The sequence below is a fragment of the Pan troglodytes genome, chromosome 5, assembly GCF_028858775.2.
Source record: "Pan troglodytes isolate AG18354 chromosome 5, NHGRI_mPanTro3-v2.0_pri, whole genome shotgun sequence".
NCBI lineage: Eukaryota > Metazoa > Chordata > Mammalia > Primates > Hominidae > Pan > Pan troglodytes.
In genome coordinates, this window is record NC_072403.2 from 113,857,501 (window position 1) to 113,875,968 (window position 18,468).

At 33.3% G+C, this 18,468-nt stretch overlaps 1 protein-coding gene across 9 annotated transcripts in view; it reads left to right on the forward strand.

Annotated features, from left to right (window-relative positions):
- GRIK2 (glutamate ionotropic receptor kainate type subunit 2) overlaps positions 1–18,468 on the forward strand; it is a 1,183,302-nt gene that overhangs the window by 1,033,883 nt on the left and 130,951 nt on the right. For all 9 annotated transcript variants that reach the window (XM_009451673.5, XM_009451672.5, XM_054685483.2 and 6 more), the window contains 1 exon segment: positions 1,334–1,551. In XM_009451673.5, the coding sequence (XP_009449948.1) occupies positions 1,334–1,551 (218 nt within the window).

The following is an 18,468-nucleotide window of genomic DNA, read 5'->3' on the forward strand; positions in this document are numbered from 1 at the left end:
TCCTTACAGAGTTGTAGGCAGAATCTGGAGCTGGAGTTGGCTGTCATGTCCAAGTTTGTCTGCTTTTAAAATTTTGTTTGTTTGTTTGAAATTGCAATGGTAAGATGAACTGCAGTATAAGATGGGCTGTTTTGATATAGTGCAGTCATAATACCACTTATTTTTCAAGCTTCACATGAATAATTTGTTTTATTTTTTATTCCATCTAAAGATGTGTTACCTTACTGCATCAGAGATTATACTAAAGATATGACTGTAAGTCCATCTTTGCTTCATTCCATTTTACTCAAACACAAATAAAATTAAGTACTTTTAGTCTATGCTTTCTTGATAGATTCAAAATGATTAAAAGTGAACAGTAATATATGCATATCTACAAATTTAGTATACCTTACTTATAAAAAAATCGCACATACTGATATATGTTTATTTAAGCATTAAGAATATAAACAATGTGGTAAGCTGTAATTAAAATTTAAATAACAGACCAAATTTTAAACTGGTAGGATTTTGTTTTATAGTCTAAATGAATTAAAATTAATAATAGTCAAAAGTAAAATATAATTCTCAGATCCCATTCTTTTATTAAGACCATGAGCAGGCAACTCCAGCCGTACATTCTGATATATTTATAAAAGATTTATATATATATATAAATAAATGTGACAATTTAGCTATATATTCTTATTCTAATTTTTTTAATTGATGCTAACCATAGTGATGGGAGATACTTGCTTATACAGGAGAACATAATTTATTATCTTATTTTAAAATAAACATTACACTAAAACCCCACATCATTTCAAGAAATGTGGGCAATAGTAGTTATTTTATTATTATACGTAACTTTTAAAAATAACAAGATAGACAAAATGTTTGAGCTACATGCACATGAAAAGTGAAATTTACAAAAAGCTTAAGAAATGGATCCAAAAGTATATTTAAGCACTTCCTCTGAAACCCTCATAACTAACAAAATATGAAAAAACAATAAATGTGGTTTATAAACCAGAAAGCTTAAAAAATCTCTTCTAATGCTATTTTTATTAAAAATGTTTACTCATTAATATTTTAATTGGAACTTTGCATCATCTCAGGTAGAACGTGAGTCTCCTGTCACTATATTTAAACAAGAATGTCCTAAAAGATTGTCTATTTTCTGAAAATAGCCTCTGCTTTCCCAATGGTTGTTGCTTGCTTACTAAAGAAATATGTAAATCTTTGATTTAAGCTTTTATTATACAGTGATTCCATTCTGCCACTGTGACCAAAAGTATCTGATTGCTGATCAAATTCTCTATATTCGTTTCACCTTTCCCCCACTCTCTGTTAGGTTCTGAGCTCATGCCCAAAGCACTGTCCACCAGGATAGTGGGAGGCATTTGGTGGTTTTTCACACTTATCATCATTTCTTCGTATACTGCTAACTTAGCCGCCTTTCTGACAGTGGAACGCATGGAATCCCCTATTGACTCTGCTGATGATTTAGCTAAACAAACCAAGATAGAATATGGAGCAGTAGAGGATGGTGCAACCATGACTTTTTTCAAGGTAAGTTCTGCTGGTTACCTAAAATTTACAAATTAAAATGATAGAGCGCAAACTTCTCTCGATTCACAAATATAAGAGTGTAACAACGCCATTATTTGTGCACAATTCTTAATAATAGCATATACCTCAAGGGGTGGAGAGGTGTACAACTGAACGTATGCTCATCAAGACCAATCATTTTAATCTCTGAAAATGCTAAGGAGGTTTTGCTTTACAATATTTTGTTCCTGTTTTGAGGAAAATCAGCCCAAGGGTAACATTTTTTCCCAGTAAGCTTTTCTTTTTGAATAAAACAAAATGCATTTTTTGAAACTGTAATAGTAGGATGTTCAGATTCTACAAAACTTTGCTATTCCAGAAGAATAGAATAATTACTCGGAAAAATGTTTCCCATACGTACATTTACTTTTGTTGAAATGAGGCAAGATTTAAGGGCTGAAAATACAGAGACAGTCCTTATTATCTATACATTCACCAAGGTAATAGTCTGGGAGACACAGAGTTGAAAGGGGCTGTCCCATTGAACTCACAGTGGTTTCCAGAGAGACAGCCCTGTGGAACATTTAAATGAAAGTGTGCTTGTAAAAAGTTGCTGTCATATAGAGTGCCTTGCCCTCGTCTATTTTTTCTCTCTTCTCCTTACTCTTGCCCACTCACTGGGCCAAAGTAGACCAGTTGAGGGATTTCACTTTAGGTAGCTATTACCACTTTGTAATTCTTTTTGTATCTTACCAAGTATTTTTACAGTTTTTGTAGGTTGGGCAAATTTTAAAACATTGATATTTTCTTTCTGTGTTCACAGAAACACAACTGGCAGTTCAAATGTACAGTGGAAATAGTATTTTTTTTTAAAATGATTAATTCAAGCTATAAAATAAATTATTTCATGAAGCATTCATCAGGTTTCTATCGAGTGCCAGAAGTTACACGACACATTGAGTATTCGAATTCTCACTATCGAGGAGATTATGGTTTAGTTGGAGACAGAATAATAAACTTAAAACATCACTGAATTTGGTTTTATGTGACTTAAGTCAGTATTTTGTCAAATTATGCAACTTTGTAAAAATTTTTATAAAATTAACTTTAAAATAAATTTCTGGAGGACATCCAATTCCCCGAAAAATAAGATAAATTAGATTTAGTCAAATATTTAAAATTTAATTATTTTCAAAGTGAATTTCTCATATGACTAGATTAAGTATTGGATATGGATTTCACATTTACTTGGAAAATCACTGTTATTTAATCAAATTTATTGAATAATCAAATATAAGCAAAACAATACGTTCAGTATGGTTCTATTTGACTATATTAATTGCGATGGATCAGTTTTTCTTAATTGAATATTGAGAATTTATAAAGATTTCCTTTCTTATCAAACTTGTTAATATTTTTGTGTTTTTATAAAGAAATAAGCTGCTAGGCCAGGCACGTTGGCTCATGCCTGTAATCTCAGCACTCTGGGAGGCCAAGGTGGGTGGATCACTTGATCCCAGGAGGTTGAGACCAGCCTCCGTAACATGGCAAAATTCTGTCTCTACAAACAGCCCAAAAATTAGTGTGGTGTGGTGGCATGCACCTGTATTCCCAGCTACTTGGGAGGCTGAGGCTGGAGAATCACTTGAGCCGGGGAGGCAGAGGTTGTAGCGAGCCAAGATGGCGACATAGCACTCCAGCTTGGGCAACTGGAGTGCAATCCTGTCTCAAAAAAAAAAAAAGAAAAGAAAAGAAAATAAATAGGTCGCTGAAATTGCTAAACGTGCGTTGTTAGTGTCAACAACTTGAAGGAAGTGAATGCGTGATGCATTTAATTTATTCCAATATCCAAGTGACTTTTGAATTGAATTTGTAAAATATAATAATACAACCTATTGTACCTAACACAAAAATTTGACACCAGAAGTGTTTATTTCTGGTTCATAAACATTTCCGTTTTAATTTTATTTTTTCCAGAAGACTCAAATATTTTGTTTTAAAATTCAAATATACTAGTAGCAAAGTTCATTTTTGAAAAATCAATTACCAAACATATGTATTTTTTCTTTATAAAATTTTTATTTTTAAGCTTATTTTCTTAATTCTTTGTCTTTTCATTCTTTCGTTCTTTTTTTAATAGTTCAATTGCTTTCTGCTATGCAATTTTTGCCTACTTTCACTTTTCCTTGCTACTGACTTTTCTTCTTACTCTTTTTTATCTCGTTTTTCTCTCAAACACGAGTGCCTCTAGCACCTTGAGAAAGTCGACACGACACAGCTTTCTATTTCCAACAGCACATATATTATTTCTTTAGAATTGTATTTGGAATGTACACAAGTCACAATAAAAACCACACAGTGATAATTACTAAGTTGACAACTACCTTATATTGCTAATATTATCACATGCTGAGTTCTATTTTCCTATTGAAACTAGGAAAAGAAAATTAGAACTCACAAGACTACATTAAATGTTGATTTTTTTGGTATTTTAATGTAGCCTTAAAAGATTCCAATTTCAATTTCATGTTTTCACTTTTTAAGTATATAGTTATTCCAGCTATGGTAAGAAATTTAAAAAAAACTCTAGCAGTCTGGAATTCAAAAACTACCTACTCATTTTGAAACTGTACAGTGAACCAGAGACTATTTTGTAGTGTATTTACATTTTATACAATTATTTCATTTTTCATTTAACAGCCACACATACAAACACTCTAGGAAGCACCCTTAAGGCATTGACTTCTAAAGGAATCTCCATCTTGTTTTTACTAATTTAGCAAGACCTTGCTGTTAACTAATTGTTCTGGAATACTTCCTTCCAGAAAATTATTATAAAAAACGATATAGTTTTGTTACTACTAGCAAGAAGAGCTGGCTCCAGATATCTGGTGTTAGAGGGTGTAAATCCTCAGCATTGCAAAGACATAGCAGAGTTACATAGCTGTTCTTCAACATCGAATAATTCCATTTCCAAAGACCATGATTGATTTTGTTCACTGAGCTCAAGGTGCTCAAAGCATATTATCTTTAAGAAAAATTCTTCCTTCTTTTTTTCTATATCCATTACACACCACACAGACTCTCCTCAGAGATAAATGTAAAGCCATGACTGGAAAAAATAATTCAAAATAGGAGATAGTGGTTCTCACATTATTTTCATGTAAGCAATAGAAAACTGCATGATATCACCAATATGTTCTTAATCATATTTAGATAGTAAAATGGATGACAGTCCAAGAATTTTGTTAAGAAACATTAAAGGAGGAGTCAAAACCTACTTAGAATCTGGGAATTTAGTGTACTAGAACTGAAATTTCACCCCTGGGCTAACCATTATGCAACATGTTACCAAGCAACAGGAACATTCTTTTCTCCCTGAAGTATAAAGGCTAGGAGAATGGAAGCCTATACATTATAGGATCAGAAATCACTCAGCTATAGCCTGTAGGTGTTATGGCTTTTTTTGAGAATTCTTGTATTTTTGAAGTGAGTCACATGTTTTACAAAATGATACCGAATGCCCTTGTTTCTATGAAATCCATGACTCAAGTTTTCCAATTTTTAGAAATTATTTGTCTGGATTTGGCCTACCTGAAATCTCTGACTTTATTATGTGCACTAATACGTATGTCCATCTAAAAGATATAGTATCAAAGGAAGAAACGTGCTCTTTTGTATGGTCATTAAACAAAATGTTGGCACATATTTTAAAAATGTAAGCTCCATCCAAATTTATGTATTCCTAGTCCTGTGTTGCATTCTATACCTTTACATCTCTTTCTCTAATGCCCATTATGCTCTTTTTTCATCCCCATCCTCCTCTACCAACCTAATTGGTTATATTCTCTTTATTCCTTAGATTCTAATCTATACATCACTTATTCCAGGGAAACTCTCCTGACCCTTTTCATACCTAAATCTACCCAGTCTGGGTACAGTGCTCCTCTTTTACATTCTTTGAAGTTTTTTTTTTTTAACTTACATTATTGTTAAATTACTAATCCAAGATATGTTTTCTTGGTTCCTGTATGTTTCCATACTCTACTGCACAGCAGGAGAATAGGGATTGAATGAATCTATATCATTCATTTTTGTATCTCTAGTTCTTGGCACTGAACTTACATGTCTTGAGCTTGTGTTAATTAATAATTGCCACCAGAATATTGCTTAACAAACAGCCAAAAACTTAGTGACATGTAACATAAACCTTTATTATCTTCCAAGTCAGCTGTCCTTCTCACAGAAACTTGAGAGCCCAAGTTTCTACATTTACAGACTCAGTTCCTTCTACACCAGGGTGACAGTGCTTTTACCAGTACAATTTCTTCTTAACCTTTAAATGTGTCTAACTGAATCTACTTATACTGTAAAAGCCACACACGCCATTCTTTTAAAGGCATGCCTCTCTTCAGACTGAATCATTGCTACTTTGGGCTAGAAGATCTTTATCCAAATGAGAAAATCTACAAGGTATTGCCTTGACTTTTTTAGAGGTTCTAAGAAAGCATCTAAGGCATCATACTTAATTTGATTCTTAATTAAGCCTTGTGGCCACGTTGAGAAAATTTTAAGAACTTTCGCTGGCTGAAGATTAGAAATACGTTTGTTATCCAACTATGCAAGTTTTATCCCCTCTACATCACCTCTAAATTCAGCTTGCAAAGTGGTCAGTTCTTTTAAATTTTCTTTTCCTCTCTTCCTCTTCCTCCTCTTTTTCCTTCTCCATCTCCTTACTGTTGTACTGATTACTCGTCTATCTCTTTCTTGTCCTACCTTACATGTAGCTAAAACTAGCCAGCTAATACTTTGAACATTTTGTCATTTTGTTTGGCTATCTTTTGGCTAAATCCAAAAGATTATTAGTTCATTTTCTATCTTTCAAGTCACTACAACTACAGCGTGTAATTAAAAATAATATTTTCCCCTATATTCATGGATTCCTATTTTCCCAGCCTCCCCAAATGGTGATTTGATTATTATCTGCTATGTGTGCCCTAAATCAATGCCACAGCTTTTCTTTATTGCAGCACCTTGTTACTTTTGTCAAATTCCACACAGTTATCCATTGGCACAATGAATTTTACATTTACTGATGGAAAACATATGACAGAGGCTTTCAGGTATAATGTGCGATTATGTGCAAAATTTTATTATTCTACAGGGCAGTCAAAGGTTTATTCAAAACATAGAGCCCTCTATAACTTTCCTATTTTAATTATCTGTTAAAAGTCATTGATTTTGAAGTGTAGGTAATGAAGTTAGGAATGAAAAGCAAGTGGGTTATTCCATCCTAGGTAGAACGTTTTAATTTTTGGTACTGAGCAAAAGAGGATTTTTCTTGGGAGATTTTTCTCTTTCTTTCTTGTTTTCTCTGTCTCTCTCTCCCTTTCTTTTTTTTCCTTTAACTTTTACAGCCTTCCTCTGCAAAGTACATTCTAAATTCCAGCTCATTTATCTTCAGACAACTTCTAAGGAAGGTAGGAAGCAATTATCATTATGCTCATTTAACAGATGAGGAAACTGGGCCACAAAGAGGTTAAGTGACTTATTAATTATAACGGCTATAACCAAGGAATGCATAGTTTCACAATAAAGGTAATAACCAAAGATATCGTCACATAAACCATCGTTACTCAAAAGAGCTAAGTGTATTGATCATTTTGGCTCACCCACATGACCTCAACTGCTTGATTATATTAAGTTTCTAAAACATTTGCCTTACAGCATTGGGGCAGATACAGCTATAACATGTTCTTTATAGTCTGCCACTTATTCTGATCTTACCAGTTCAATAATCTTCTAAAATTAAGTTATGCTGGGGTGATTGTATATGATAGTATATGGTGGGGTGATAGTATATGTTTTGAAGTCTGAATTGCTAGTGTGGCATGCCTGCAATAATTTTTTTGAGAGCTTGAGTGATTTTGCTTTCAGTATACTACAAGAATGTAAGTAACTTTTCCATTGAGAGATAAAATGTAAAAAGTTGGTAGTTTACTGCAAGTCCTTATTAGATCTAAAAACATATACTATTCATTAGAGATTGCTCCTAATTTTGTAAATATAGGCAAAACAGAATTGTTGTCTGTTTTTATTTAGAGCAATGGTGGTAATATAAGTATAATATATTTACTGTGAAGAGATTTACACATTAGCAGAGTAAATTCTCAAAATTGCAACGATAGTGTGCTTTTCACATTGAAAAATGTTTTCTGAAATGAATGTTTATTTTCCTCTTGCTATATTGGTGGTAAAACGTTTTGAAAGTTCCACTTTGCATATGCAGAAAATTAACCTAAAAATAATATTTAAAGATGAGAAATATTATCTAGAACTTTTTTGAATTTTAGATATGTTTGGTTTTAGAGCTTATTCTTTAAATGTTTTTCATATTTTATATAGCAAGATTTCTAGTTAAGTGTAGTTGTCTGTAGGAAAAGGTTTAATAATTATTTGTCAGCACATGGTTAGAAATCAGGTTATGTCTTTTAGTTTGCACATGTTTACTATTACGCAGATTCTAATAATTTTCCACCACTATCCAGAAGGAATGCTTTTACAATATGACAATTAGAAATATTTATGGTACTTCAGTAAGTATAGGGAGGATGTGTAAATAGCTACTCACTTGAGTTGGCTTGTTTATTTAGGTGCTATTAACTAGCCACATAGCATTTTCTCATGTCATTTTTATTTATTTTGAGTTGAATAGGGAGTCTTTTCCCTTTTGAGCACTTGTGTTTCCCAGAGTTATATTTTATTTTGTATGTCTAAGTGAAAATTGAGAAAATGCATGTTCTCAGGGACCTGAGGAATGAACATTCATCTTTTCTTTGTAAACCTTTATCGTAGGTTTTTCTATCATGGGGATTGAAAGCATAAAGGTCCATATTTGAGACTTGGGAGAATTGTACATGAGACTTTGTGTTTACCTAATGGAGACTGAATTAAGAAGAGATGACTTTTAAGTGACATTAAGGACATGGTATTAATTGGCCTACTCTATAGATTTATATTGAATTGGGTTCTGAGCAAGAGCTTTGAGATTTGTGTTCATGTAGTTTTCTTGCCTGAGCTTATTTTACTACCCTATAATATTTAGTGAACTACTTCTGCTCCTTTCCTTGTTGTGAAAAAAAGCGCTATTTTAACTGGCAAGAGTAAATTAGTACACAATTCTAATTTACATATTGCTTTGTGTTACTTAAGAATCCCTCAATATTCCTTTGCAGATCTAAACTAAAACAAAATGTTCCTCAAACATGACATACTGTTCTAACTTGGAAGATGAAATACCTAATATATTTAGGCTTCTAAGCCAAAAACTATTCTTGCCAACTTGCTTGCAAATTACTGATTAGGAAATAGCTATGGCTATTTAGGACACATAGAAACTTTATTTTTAATTTTTTGTTTGTCTCACATATTGAAGTTTATAGATAATCTTTTTTTTTTCTTTGTGCTTTAATGAGTTAAACAAAACATAAAAGCTTGATGTGGTTGATCACCAATGTATCTGGGCAGTAAGGTTAGGTTAATGGTTAATATTGTTAATGAAATTTTTGTTTGTTCATGTTGCTGTGTTCTTCATTGTCCATCAGACATTTTTTTCTAGAAGTCTGAAAGAAATATCTCAGTAAAGATTTTTATAGTCATATAATTTTTCTAACACTCCCAAATTATTTTTCCTTTATTAATGGTGTTGAAATATCAAATGTGGGAAATTCACTACTGTTAACATTAGATTACGTGGTAGTATTTTGTTCAATAAAATAAGGTTGGTATTTTAAAGTGCCATTATATTTTTATTAGTGTCTAATACAGTTCTAATATAAATTGGTCATGTTTGATATAAATATTTAAAACATGACTATTTATTATGTCTTTGATTTATGTGTGTAGTAAGGAAGTTATTTTTACTCCCAGAGATTGTCTCCCTCCCCCTTTCCTCATCTAACACACAATTTATTGTACGGGAGGCCTGATCCTATGTTTATTACAAGGATTTGCATAAGGACTACAGGAAACCAGCACCATTTTACTATGTTCCCATTGCAAGAAATAAAATGGTGCCTTTGAGTAAAGCTGCTTCATCAGACACTAGTTCAGCATGCCAAGTTAAAGCCATCAATGGTGAAACAGCAGATGTGAAGGCTAGTTGGCATGAAAGCATATGAGTCAAAGACTTTCCTATGGGAAAGAAAGTGCTTCATTACACTTTATCTATAGTGAGAACATTGGGTTTATCAAGCTGTCTGAAAATTAGAATATGATGAGTTTTATTACTCTCGCTCTGCCAGAGTGAATTCAATGGTTAAAAAGAAAGCAATAACACCATTTTGGGAATTATAAGAAGTGATTAGGGTTTTAGCGTATTTAAACTTGGAAGGAGCAGCAACTTTTTTCTTCGAAAGTAGCCTCTCTAAAATATCTAAGGGACAGAAGTTTAATCCTTTTCTAATTGCTACATTTGCAATATGTATTAACGCAGCTTTGGGCACTTTAACTGAATAAAGAAGTTGTATATTTGACTGAAGTGTAAAATCTGAGAAACAATGTTTTAATTGCCTTGGAAAACATGTGCATGAGGCCCTGCCACTCCAGCATACCCTAGTATGCTACGGTTCTCTCCCTCCCTTGTCCTCCCTCCTCTACTCTGTGCAAGGACCATTCCTGCTGTTTGTCAAGTCAGGTTGGCAGCTCAAACACTGTGTCCCAACTTATCAGTCTTAGGAGAGAGGGCCCCACAGGGAGTGAGAAAACTCGAAAGTCAGTTAATACAGTGATGTTGAGCTAGCATGTCAAGTGCTGGATAATGGATAATAGTTGTCACTGCAAGAGTTCATAGCCACTGGTTGGGCAACATTCTGAAGGAAATTCAAGAAGGACATATTTTGGATGCAAAAAATAGGTTGAGATAAATATTATCCAAAAATACCTTGACATTCTAAAAATTTTAGTGCTTTATATCTTATGTAAAAAAACTAAAATGACAAATTCCATTTCTTCTATATAAATTGCTGAATAGAAGCATCATTTGGTATTTTTAAAACAAACATACAAACAAAAAAACCCAGACTCTACTTTGTTAATGTTTTGAGGAAATTATACTTATTGACATTGTGGCTGTGAAATATCTATTGATCGTTTTGGGGGTGGGGGGTGTTGCTGCTCTGACTTTTGAGTATCAGCAAAGACATATTGTTCTCATTTCTTAGATAGCCCATTAATTACAAGATGAATATCCTGAAATTTGTACTTAATTTAAAATGTCCTTGGCGTTTAATGGTCTTGATTTTCCACATTATTATGCTGTCTTTTCAGGGAGAAGCTATTCTTTTGTTGCAAAGGCATTTTAGACTAATTAGCATCTTTGGTCAGCTGAATTTTCATTTGTTCATTTGTTTTCCTGTCTCTTTCCAAAAGCCAAATTATTCTAAAAACAGTAATATCACTTTGTTGTTTGTTATTAAGAGCTGATTGAAGATACCACATACTAGTTAAGTTTTTTTTTCTTTCTTTATGAAGAAAAAGGAGATTTACTATTATTTGCTGCTACTGCCATCTTCAATGTTAGGCTTTTATTTAAAGATAATACTGTACTATTTTTCCCCTTGGGAGCAAGCAAGATGTCAAGTGATGCATCCTTCTGATGCTCAATAATCTTACCACTTTATCATGCATATTTGCAAGGAGGAAGCACAGTTTATAAATCATCTCTGTTTATTTTACATTCTTCCCCTTAACTCCAGATAGATCAGGAAAAGGACAAAATAAATTTTGGTGCTTGTTCATAAGTGTTGATAACTGCAAACTGAATATAATAAATTCCTCAAAAATACTGCTTTAAGAAATTAAACTTGGTTAAACATTGATGGTAAATATCTTATTCTTAAAGAGATCTTATTCTGAAACAACTTGAATCTTTGTTTTTATGCTGTGATATTAGTGGCTGTGGCAGTGCCTAGAATTGTTTAATTGCCTAATGCACAAAGGTGAGCACTTTGATTGATGTGTATTCAGAGAAGTTCTTTAATAATTTTATAAATAAAGAACTCTCCAGATGACTGAATGTGTCTGTGTGTGTATATACATGAAGAGTGTGTTCTGTAAGAATAAGGTATGCTTTCTTAATTTGAGTTAAATTATGGATGGTTATATAATTCATTTTTCTATACCCAGTTTCCATCTTAAATCTATTTAGAGAAAGAATAGTTCAGGGTTGGCAATAAAATGTACTTTTACATTTCCTGATAGTATTTGAATTATGCTTCTGATTGTCATTAGCCTATTGTATACACCATAGCACAAGTGAGTTCAGTGAAAAGATTTGATTATCTCTAAATGTAGGTGTTTCATTTATTAAATATTGTAATTACAGCTAATTAGAAGCTACACATTATATTAGTTTGCTTTGTAGGTCCCTTGACTGTTTTCAGAACACTATGAGCTTACGGTTCATTTCAATTTATTACAAAAACAATTCAATAAAAGCCAAAGAATTGGGAAACAGCATTACTCATGGATATAATTTATTGTTGAGTCAATATAATAGTTTAACGTAATTATTAAAGGCATAGACCAGGTTGTGGCATGAAATCCTACATTCCTCACTCAATACAGATTTATTTAATTTCTCTGGGTTTCTGCTTTTTTGAATTTATCTCCCATAGATAAATTGAGAGTATATGTCTTATATATTGTTTATATACCTTTGAACATGTACTAAATTCCCAATATATGTTTGCTATTATCCTTACTGTGAGGAGCTTAAATGTTGAATTGTTAAATTTCGGTAGCAGATGAAACCATTTCCCCCAATATGAATACCGTACTTTTGCAAATACAGGTTACCTATGGTTAATGCTACAATCTGACACTCAGTTGCATTCTCATTTCATTAATAATTTGGTCCTGATTTTAGATTATTAATAAACAAATATTCTGGATTACTCTCTAATCTCACTGAAAAGATAAAGTACATCAGGAATCTGTTTCCATGTACACATTACAGATAGTCAATCTTTTAAAATGGATTTTATTATTTTAGTGCAGTTGCACGGTCACAGCAAAATCAACATCGTGGGACTTTAAATATATCAATTCACATTCTTCAAGAGTTTTTGTCAGCCTTCTCTTTCAAAACCAGAAAATAAAAACCCAGCCTGACTCCAACAAATAGATATAACTAAACTGAGGGACTTAGGATTCCATATTGTCAGAATGAAAAGTGGTGACAACCCAAGATGGTTATGACTGAGTGAAATGAATTTTATTAAAAACGACCTTTTTTATGATCTACCTGGAAAATTTTAACAATTAGGGAGGTGTTTCAGAAAGGATGCCCCCAATTTGGTGGTGATAGTTATGATGAGAGTTGTGTTGAAGAAAGTGTTGATTGTGACAGAAGCCCCCTTGGAAATTTAGAAACAAATGTATGTTTGTGAGAAAAAAAAATAATTAACTTGCAGATAAACAGCAAAAGTTCTTCACAAGAAGCCAAATATACTAGTATTAGCAAAAGGATAGCACTTCCAAATTTAGAAATATGTCTGCCTTTGAAGCTGGCTGAGAACTAATTTTTGTGCAGGCAGGATTCTTGAGATCACTGTTTGTGGCTTTTGTTTTAATGAAGCAGCTTATGAGTAGCATCAAGTCTTCCAGGCTTTACTTTCAGGACTGTTGTTTCCCTGGGGGCCTAACAATTGCAAGTGGCCCTTTCATTGATTTTTATACCAATGCCAGAGTGTACATAATGATTTTAGTCAAACTCTTACAGCTAAAACAAGTAAATCTATTGCATTTTGAAAATAAAAATGGTGGCTAACCTGTTCCCATCTTTATTTATTATTATTATTTTTTCTGCATTGTTAGTAGCCATGTAATAGCTGTCATGACTACCTTTCTCACTCATCTTTATTCTGGGTGATGTTTCTTTCCTAATCTCAGGGCTAATGTGTTGCCCCTGCTGTGTCCTGGAAATGAGGTTGCAGTGATTTACTTTTACTAGCCATTAGAGAAACACTTTAGTATTTTGTCTTATTTCCCTTCCTTGAATTCCACAAACTTTGAAAGTATCAAAAGTAGTAGTGTACTCTAAAACTCTTCCAAGAAATTTTACTGTGTAAGGCTAAGGAATAAACTAGATTTTTATTTTCTTATGGCTTCTAATAAAACGTGTGGTTATAGAGCACATGTAATACATCTAGTGCACTGAGGAGTAAAATATGAAATTTCAATTATTTAATTTTTATTAAATTGAAATTTTAAAACCAAAGCGGTGCAAGACATTTTTCCAATAAACTTAAACATATATTTCATTTTAACCTTTGCCTCATATAAGATGTTGTATTGTAGAGCATGTGATTGGTGCATGAGTTGTTTCCAACACATCAGTGATGTACTCAGTGGCAATGATTTGATTCAGTTTAAGTGATTTCTTCTATGTACTACTGTAACATTGTAATGTGTTTATTTGAATATTTTATGTAGGTGAAATAAATTACAATAACTATCTAAACCATATGATTATTAAATTGAAATGCATACTATTATTTTAATCAAAGTATAATTAAATTGTTTTTCTAGTTTAAAAAATACATATGGACAAAGTTTCTAATTTAAAATGGAGTTACACTACTAAGAAGAATTAAATGAAAGTGTAGAAACTGGTACTACAGTTGGAAGAGTAAAGAATAAGAGAGTCTGGATAAGGATATGTTAACTGGTTTCACGATGAATGAACATTGCAATTTGCTGCAACAAATCAAAATGGAAAAGTTGTTTGTCACATATATATTTTTAAGATATTAAACTGGTCATTATCAACATACATTCTCAGAAAATACAAACTGAATTTGATATGCAATTTTTTTCTTAATAGTAAAAAAAAGAAACAAGGAAGCTAACCAAAATTAGAGTCAAATGTTCAATACATTTAAAAATATGTTTTGACAGAGTCTGAAGTTACACTTTTGGACTGTTATACAATGGCTTGGATTTTTAAACAAAGAAGACCATTTTTGGATGGAAAGATGGTAACATATGTTATTTCAATTATGATTAGTTTGTTACAAAGTTGTAAAAATGAGATTAAAAGAAATATTGTAAATAAGCAAAAGATCTTTAATTAATCAATTAAAAAGTTGCCCATAGTTTACAATAGCTTTCTAACAATAGGAAAAATCAGTTGATCTTAATTTTTAAAAATGGCAAACCAGTGCCTTTTTTAAGATTAGAATGAAGTATACAATATGAGAAACTGTCCAATTAATACTTTGGGTACATTTTTTCCTCAAATGACTCCCAGATTTAGCAGAAAAATTTCAATTTTTGAAATAAATAAAGAACTAGTGGCATAGGTTTTTTTTGTATCTCTTACAGCTATTAAATATTAATTTCAGCTAGAAATAGAAAATTTAGTTTATTACAAGATGGTCATGATGATGGATGCTCTAGCTATGTTAGGTTAAAAAAAAACACAGATTTATTATAATTTTAAAACAAAAGACTGGTGTTTTTCCTTGATGTGATTTGGCTCTGTTTCCCCACCCAAATCTCATGTCAAATTGTAATCCCCATGTGTTGAAAGAGCGGCCTGATGGGAGATGACTGAATCATGGGGGCATTTTCTAATCGTTTAGCATCATCCCCATTTTCAAGTAGTTCTTTATAGCACTGTGAAACAGACTAATATAGAAATTGGTACCAGGAGAGTAGGGGACTGCTCTAAAGATACCTGAACATGTGGAAGCAACTTTTGAACTAGGTAACGGGAAGATATTTGAACGATTCTGAGGGCTCAGAAGAAGACAGGAATATGTGGGAAAGTTAGGAACTTCCTAGAGACTTGTTGAATGGTTTTGACCAAAATGCTGATAGTGATATGGACAATGAAGTCCAGGCTGAGGTCGTCTGAGATGGAGATGATGAATTTATTGGGAACTGGAGTACAGGTCACTCTTGTAATGCTTTAGAAAAGAGACTGGTGGCATTGTGCTCTTGCTCTAGGGATCTGTGGAACTTTGAGCTTGATAGAGATGATTTAGGGTATTTGGTGGAAGAAATTTCAAAGCAGCAAAGTATTCATGATGTGGCCTGGCTGCTACTAACAGCATACAGTCATGCATGTTCACAAAGAGATGGTCTGAAATTAGAACTTATGTTTGAAAGGGAAGCAAAGCATAAAAGTTTGGATAATTTTCAGCTTGAACATGTGGTAGAAAAGAAAAATTCATTTTCTGAGGAGGAATTTAAGCAACTGGCTGCAGAAATTTGCATAAATGAAGAAGAGTAGAATGTTAATAGCCAAGATCATAAGGAAAATGTCTCCAAGGCATTTCAGAGATCTTTGTAGCAGCTCCTCCCTTCGCAGGCCTAGAGGCCTAGGAGGGGAAAAAAATGGATTCATGGGCCAGGTCCAGAGCTCTGCAGCTCTGTGCAGCCTCAGGACATGGAACCCTGAGTAGCAGCCACTCCAGCTCCAGCCATGGCTCTAAGGATCCAAGGTACAGCTCAGGCCATTGTTTCAGAGAGTGCAAGCCCCAAACCTTGGCAGCTTCCATGTGGTGTTGGGCCTGTGGGTGCACAGAAGGCAAGAATGAGGTTTGGAATCTTCACCTAGATTTTAGAGGACGTATGGAAACACCTGGCTGTCCAGGCAGAAATTTGCTGCAGGGGTGAAGCCCTCATGGAAAACCTGCACTAGGTGTGGAGGGGAAATGTGGGGTTGGAGCCCCCACACAGAGTCTCCACTGGGGCACTGCCTAATGGAAATGTGAGAGAAGGGCCACTGTCCTCCAGACTCTAGAATAGCAGATCCACCAACAGTTTGTATCTTGCACCTGGAAAAGCCACAGACACTCAACACTAGCCCGTGAAAGCAGCTGCAGAGGCTGTACCCTAAAGAGCCACAGAAGCAAAGCTGCCCAGGCCTTGGGAGCCCACCTCTTGCATCAGCATACCCTGTATGTGAGACGTGGAGTCAAAGAAGGTTATTTTGGAACTTTAAGATTTAATGACTGCCCTACTGGATTTTGGAATTCCATGGGGCCTGTAGCCCCTTAGTTTTGACCAGTTTTTCCCTATTGCAATGGGAGCATTTACCCAATGCCTAGATCTTCACTGTATCTTGGAAGTAACTAACTTGTTTTTGATTTTACAGGCTCATAGGCAAAAGATACTTATCTTGTCTCAGATGAAACTTGGATTGGACTTTTGGGTTAATGCTGGACACTGTTGGAAAAGCATGATTGCGTTTTGAAATGTGAGAAGGACATGCAATTTGGGAGGGGAAAGGGTGGAATGATTGGTTTGGCTCTGTGTCCCTACCCAAATCTCATGTAGAGTTGTAATCCCCATGTTTTGAAGGAGGGGCCTGGCAGGAGGTGATTGGCTCATGAGGGTGGTTTTTAATGGTTTAGCACCGTCCTCCCAATGCTGTCTCATAAGTGAGTTCTCATGAGATCTGATAATTTTAAAGTGTGTGGCACCTACCCCTTCTCTCTCTCCTGCTACCATGTAAGGCATGTCTTGCTTCCCCTTCACCTTCCATCATGATCATATGTTTCCTGAGCTCTCCCTAGCCATGTAGAACTTTGACTCAATTAAACCTCTTTTCTTTACAAATTACTCATTTTTAGGTAGTTCTTTTTAGAAGTGTGAAAATGAACTAATAAATCCTTTTAGCTTTACTATATGACACTGAAATTATTTGTGTTCAGTTTTCTGAAGCAGACTCTGTGACAAGTGTCATAGACACAGTTGTTAATATTATTTAGTGTATATGTGTAAGTGCTATGACTCATTGCCAGTTTGTAGAACTATTGAAAGAAATAGAAGATAACAAATGTTAATGGTTTTGTAATTTTTTGCCAAATTGCTCTTTGGTTGAGTCAAAGAATACAAAGATTTACTGTATTGTCTATTCCTACTCAAAGATTCATGAAATTAAATTATTTCTAGATATTCAATAATCAAAGATAAAAATAATAGTTTGTTTTATGTTTTTTGTGCTAATATCACACTGAACAAAAGCAAACTAAATTGAATTTCAAAAGAAAAAAATATTTTTTATCTAGAAAGCTGTAATAATTTGTTATAATAGGAAATTATCATAATAAAGGTCAATAAGTGATTTTTCACATTTTTTTAAAGAGTCAATATACAGATTTTAGTTGCTGTCAGCAGTATTATAGCAAACTTGTAGTTTCAAAAACTACATGTAAAATTAAAAAACTTTGTTTTGAGATTGATAAATTTAGAGATTTTCAGTTTATACAATTTTCCTTTGACTTCAGTGTTAATAATTCTTAGTTGATGTAAGCATTAGTAAATTACTTCACTTGGAAAGATAAACAGACATAACTTTTGAACAAGAATATGTGCTTTGAAGCCAAATTAATTCTTAAAAAGTTAAGAAAGATGAACAAGTTTTACCAACATGTTGTGTATATTACAGAAAAATTGCTTTTAGTACTTAGTTCAATTATTGGAAATTTGTTTGAAAAAACTTGGGTATATGGAACTAGTATTTTAACTGATTTTTTTATAGCTTTTTAGGTTTATGCAATCAATACAACTTAAGCGTCTTAAATGAAAATTTAGTGTCTGAATTGAGATATGTTTTCAGTGTAAAATTTACGTTGGATTTCAAAACTAAAATAATGTGAAACATCTCTCTAATAATTTTTATATTGAGAATGTCTCATAGTCACTTAAAATCCAGTAAATTCAAAATGGAGTCTTTATTTGTCCCCAGTTTCATCATTCCATGATTATTCTCCATTCTAACAGAGGGCAATGCCATCAATGCTGTTGCTCACCTCTCATATCTAACCCATAAACATGTACTTTTGGTTGTACCTTCAAAATACATTGCATCTAAAAGCTATTCACAGCTCTCCATATCTATCGCCAACACCTTAATCTAAGTAA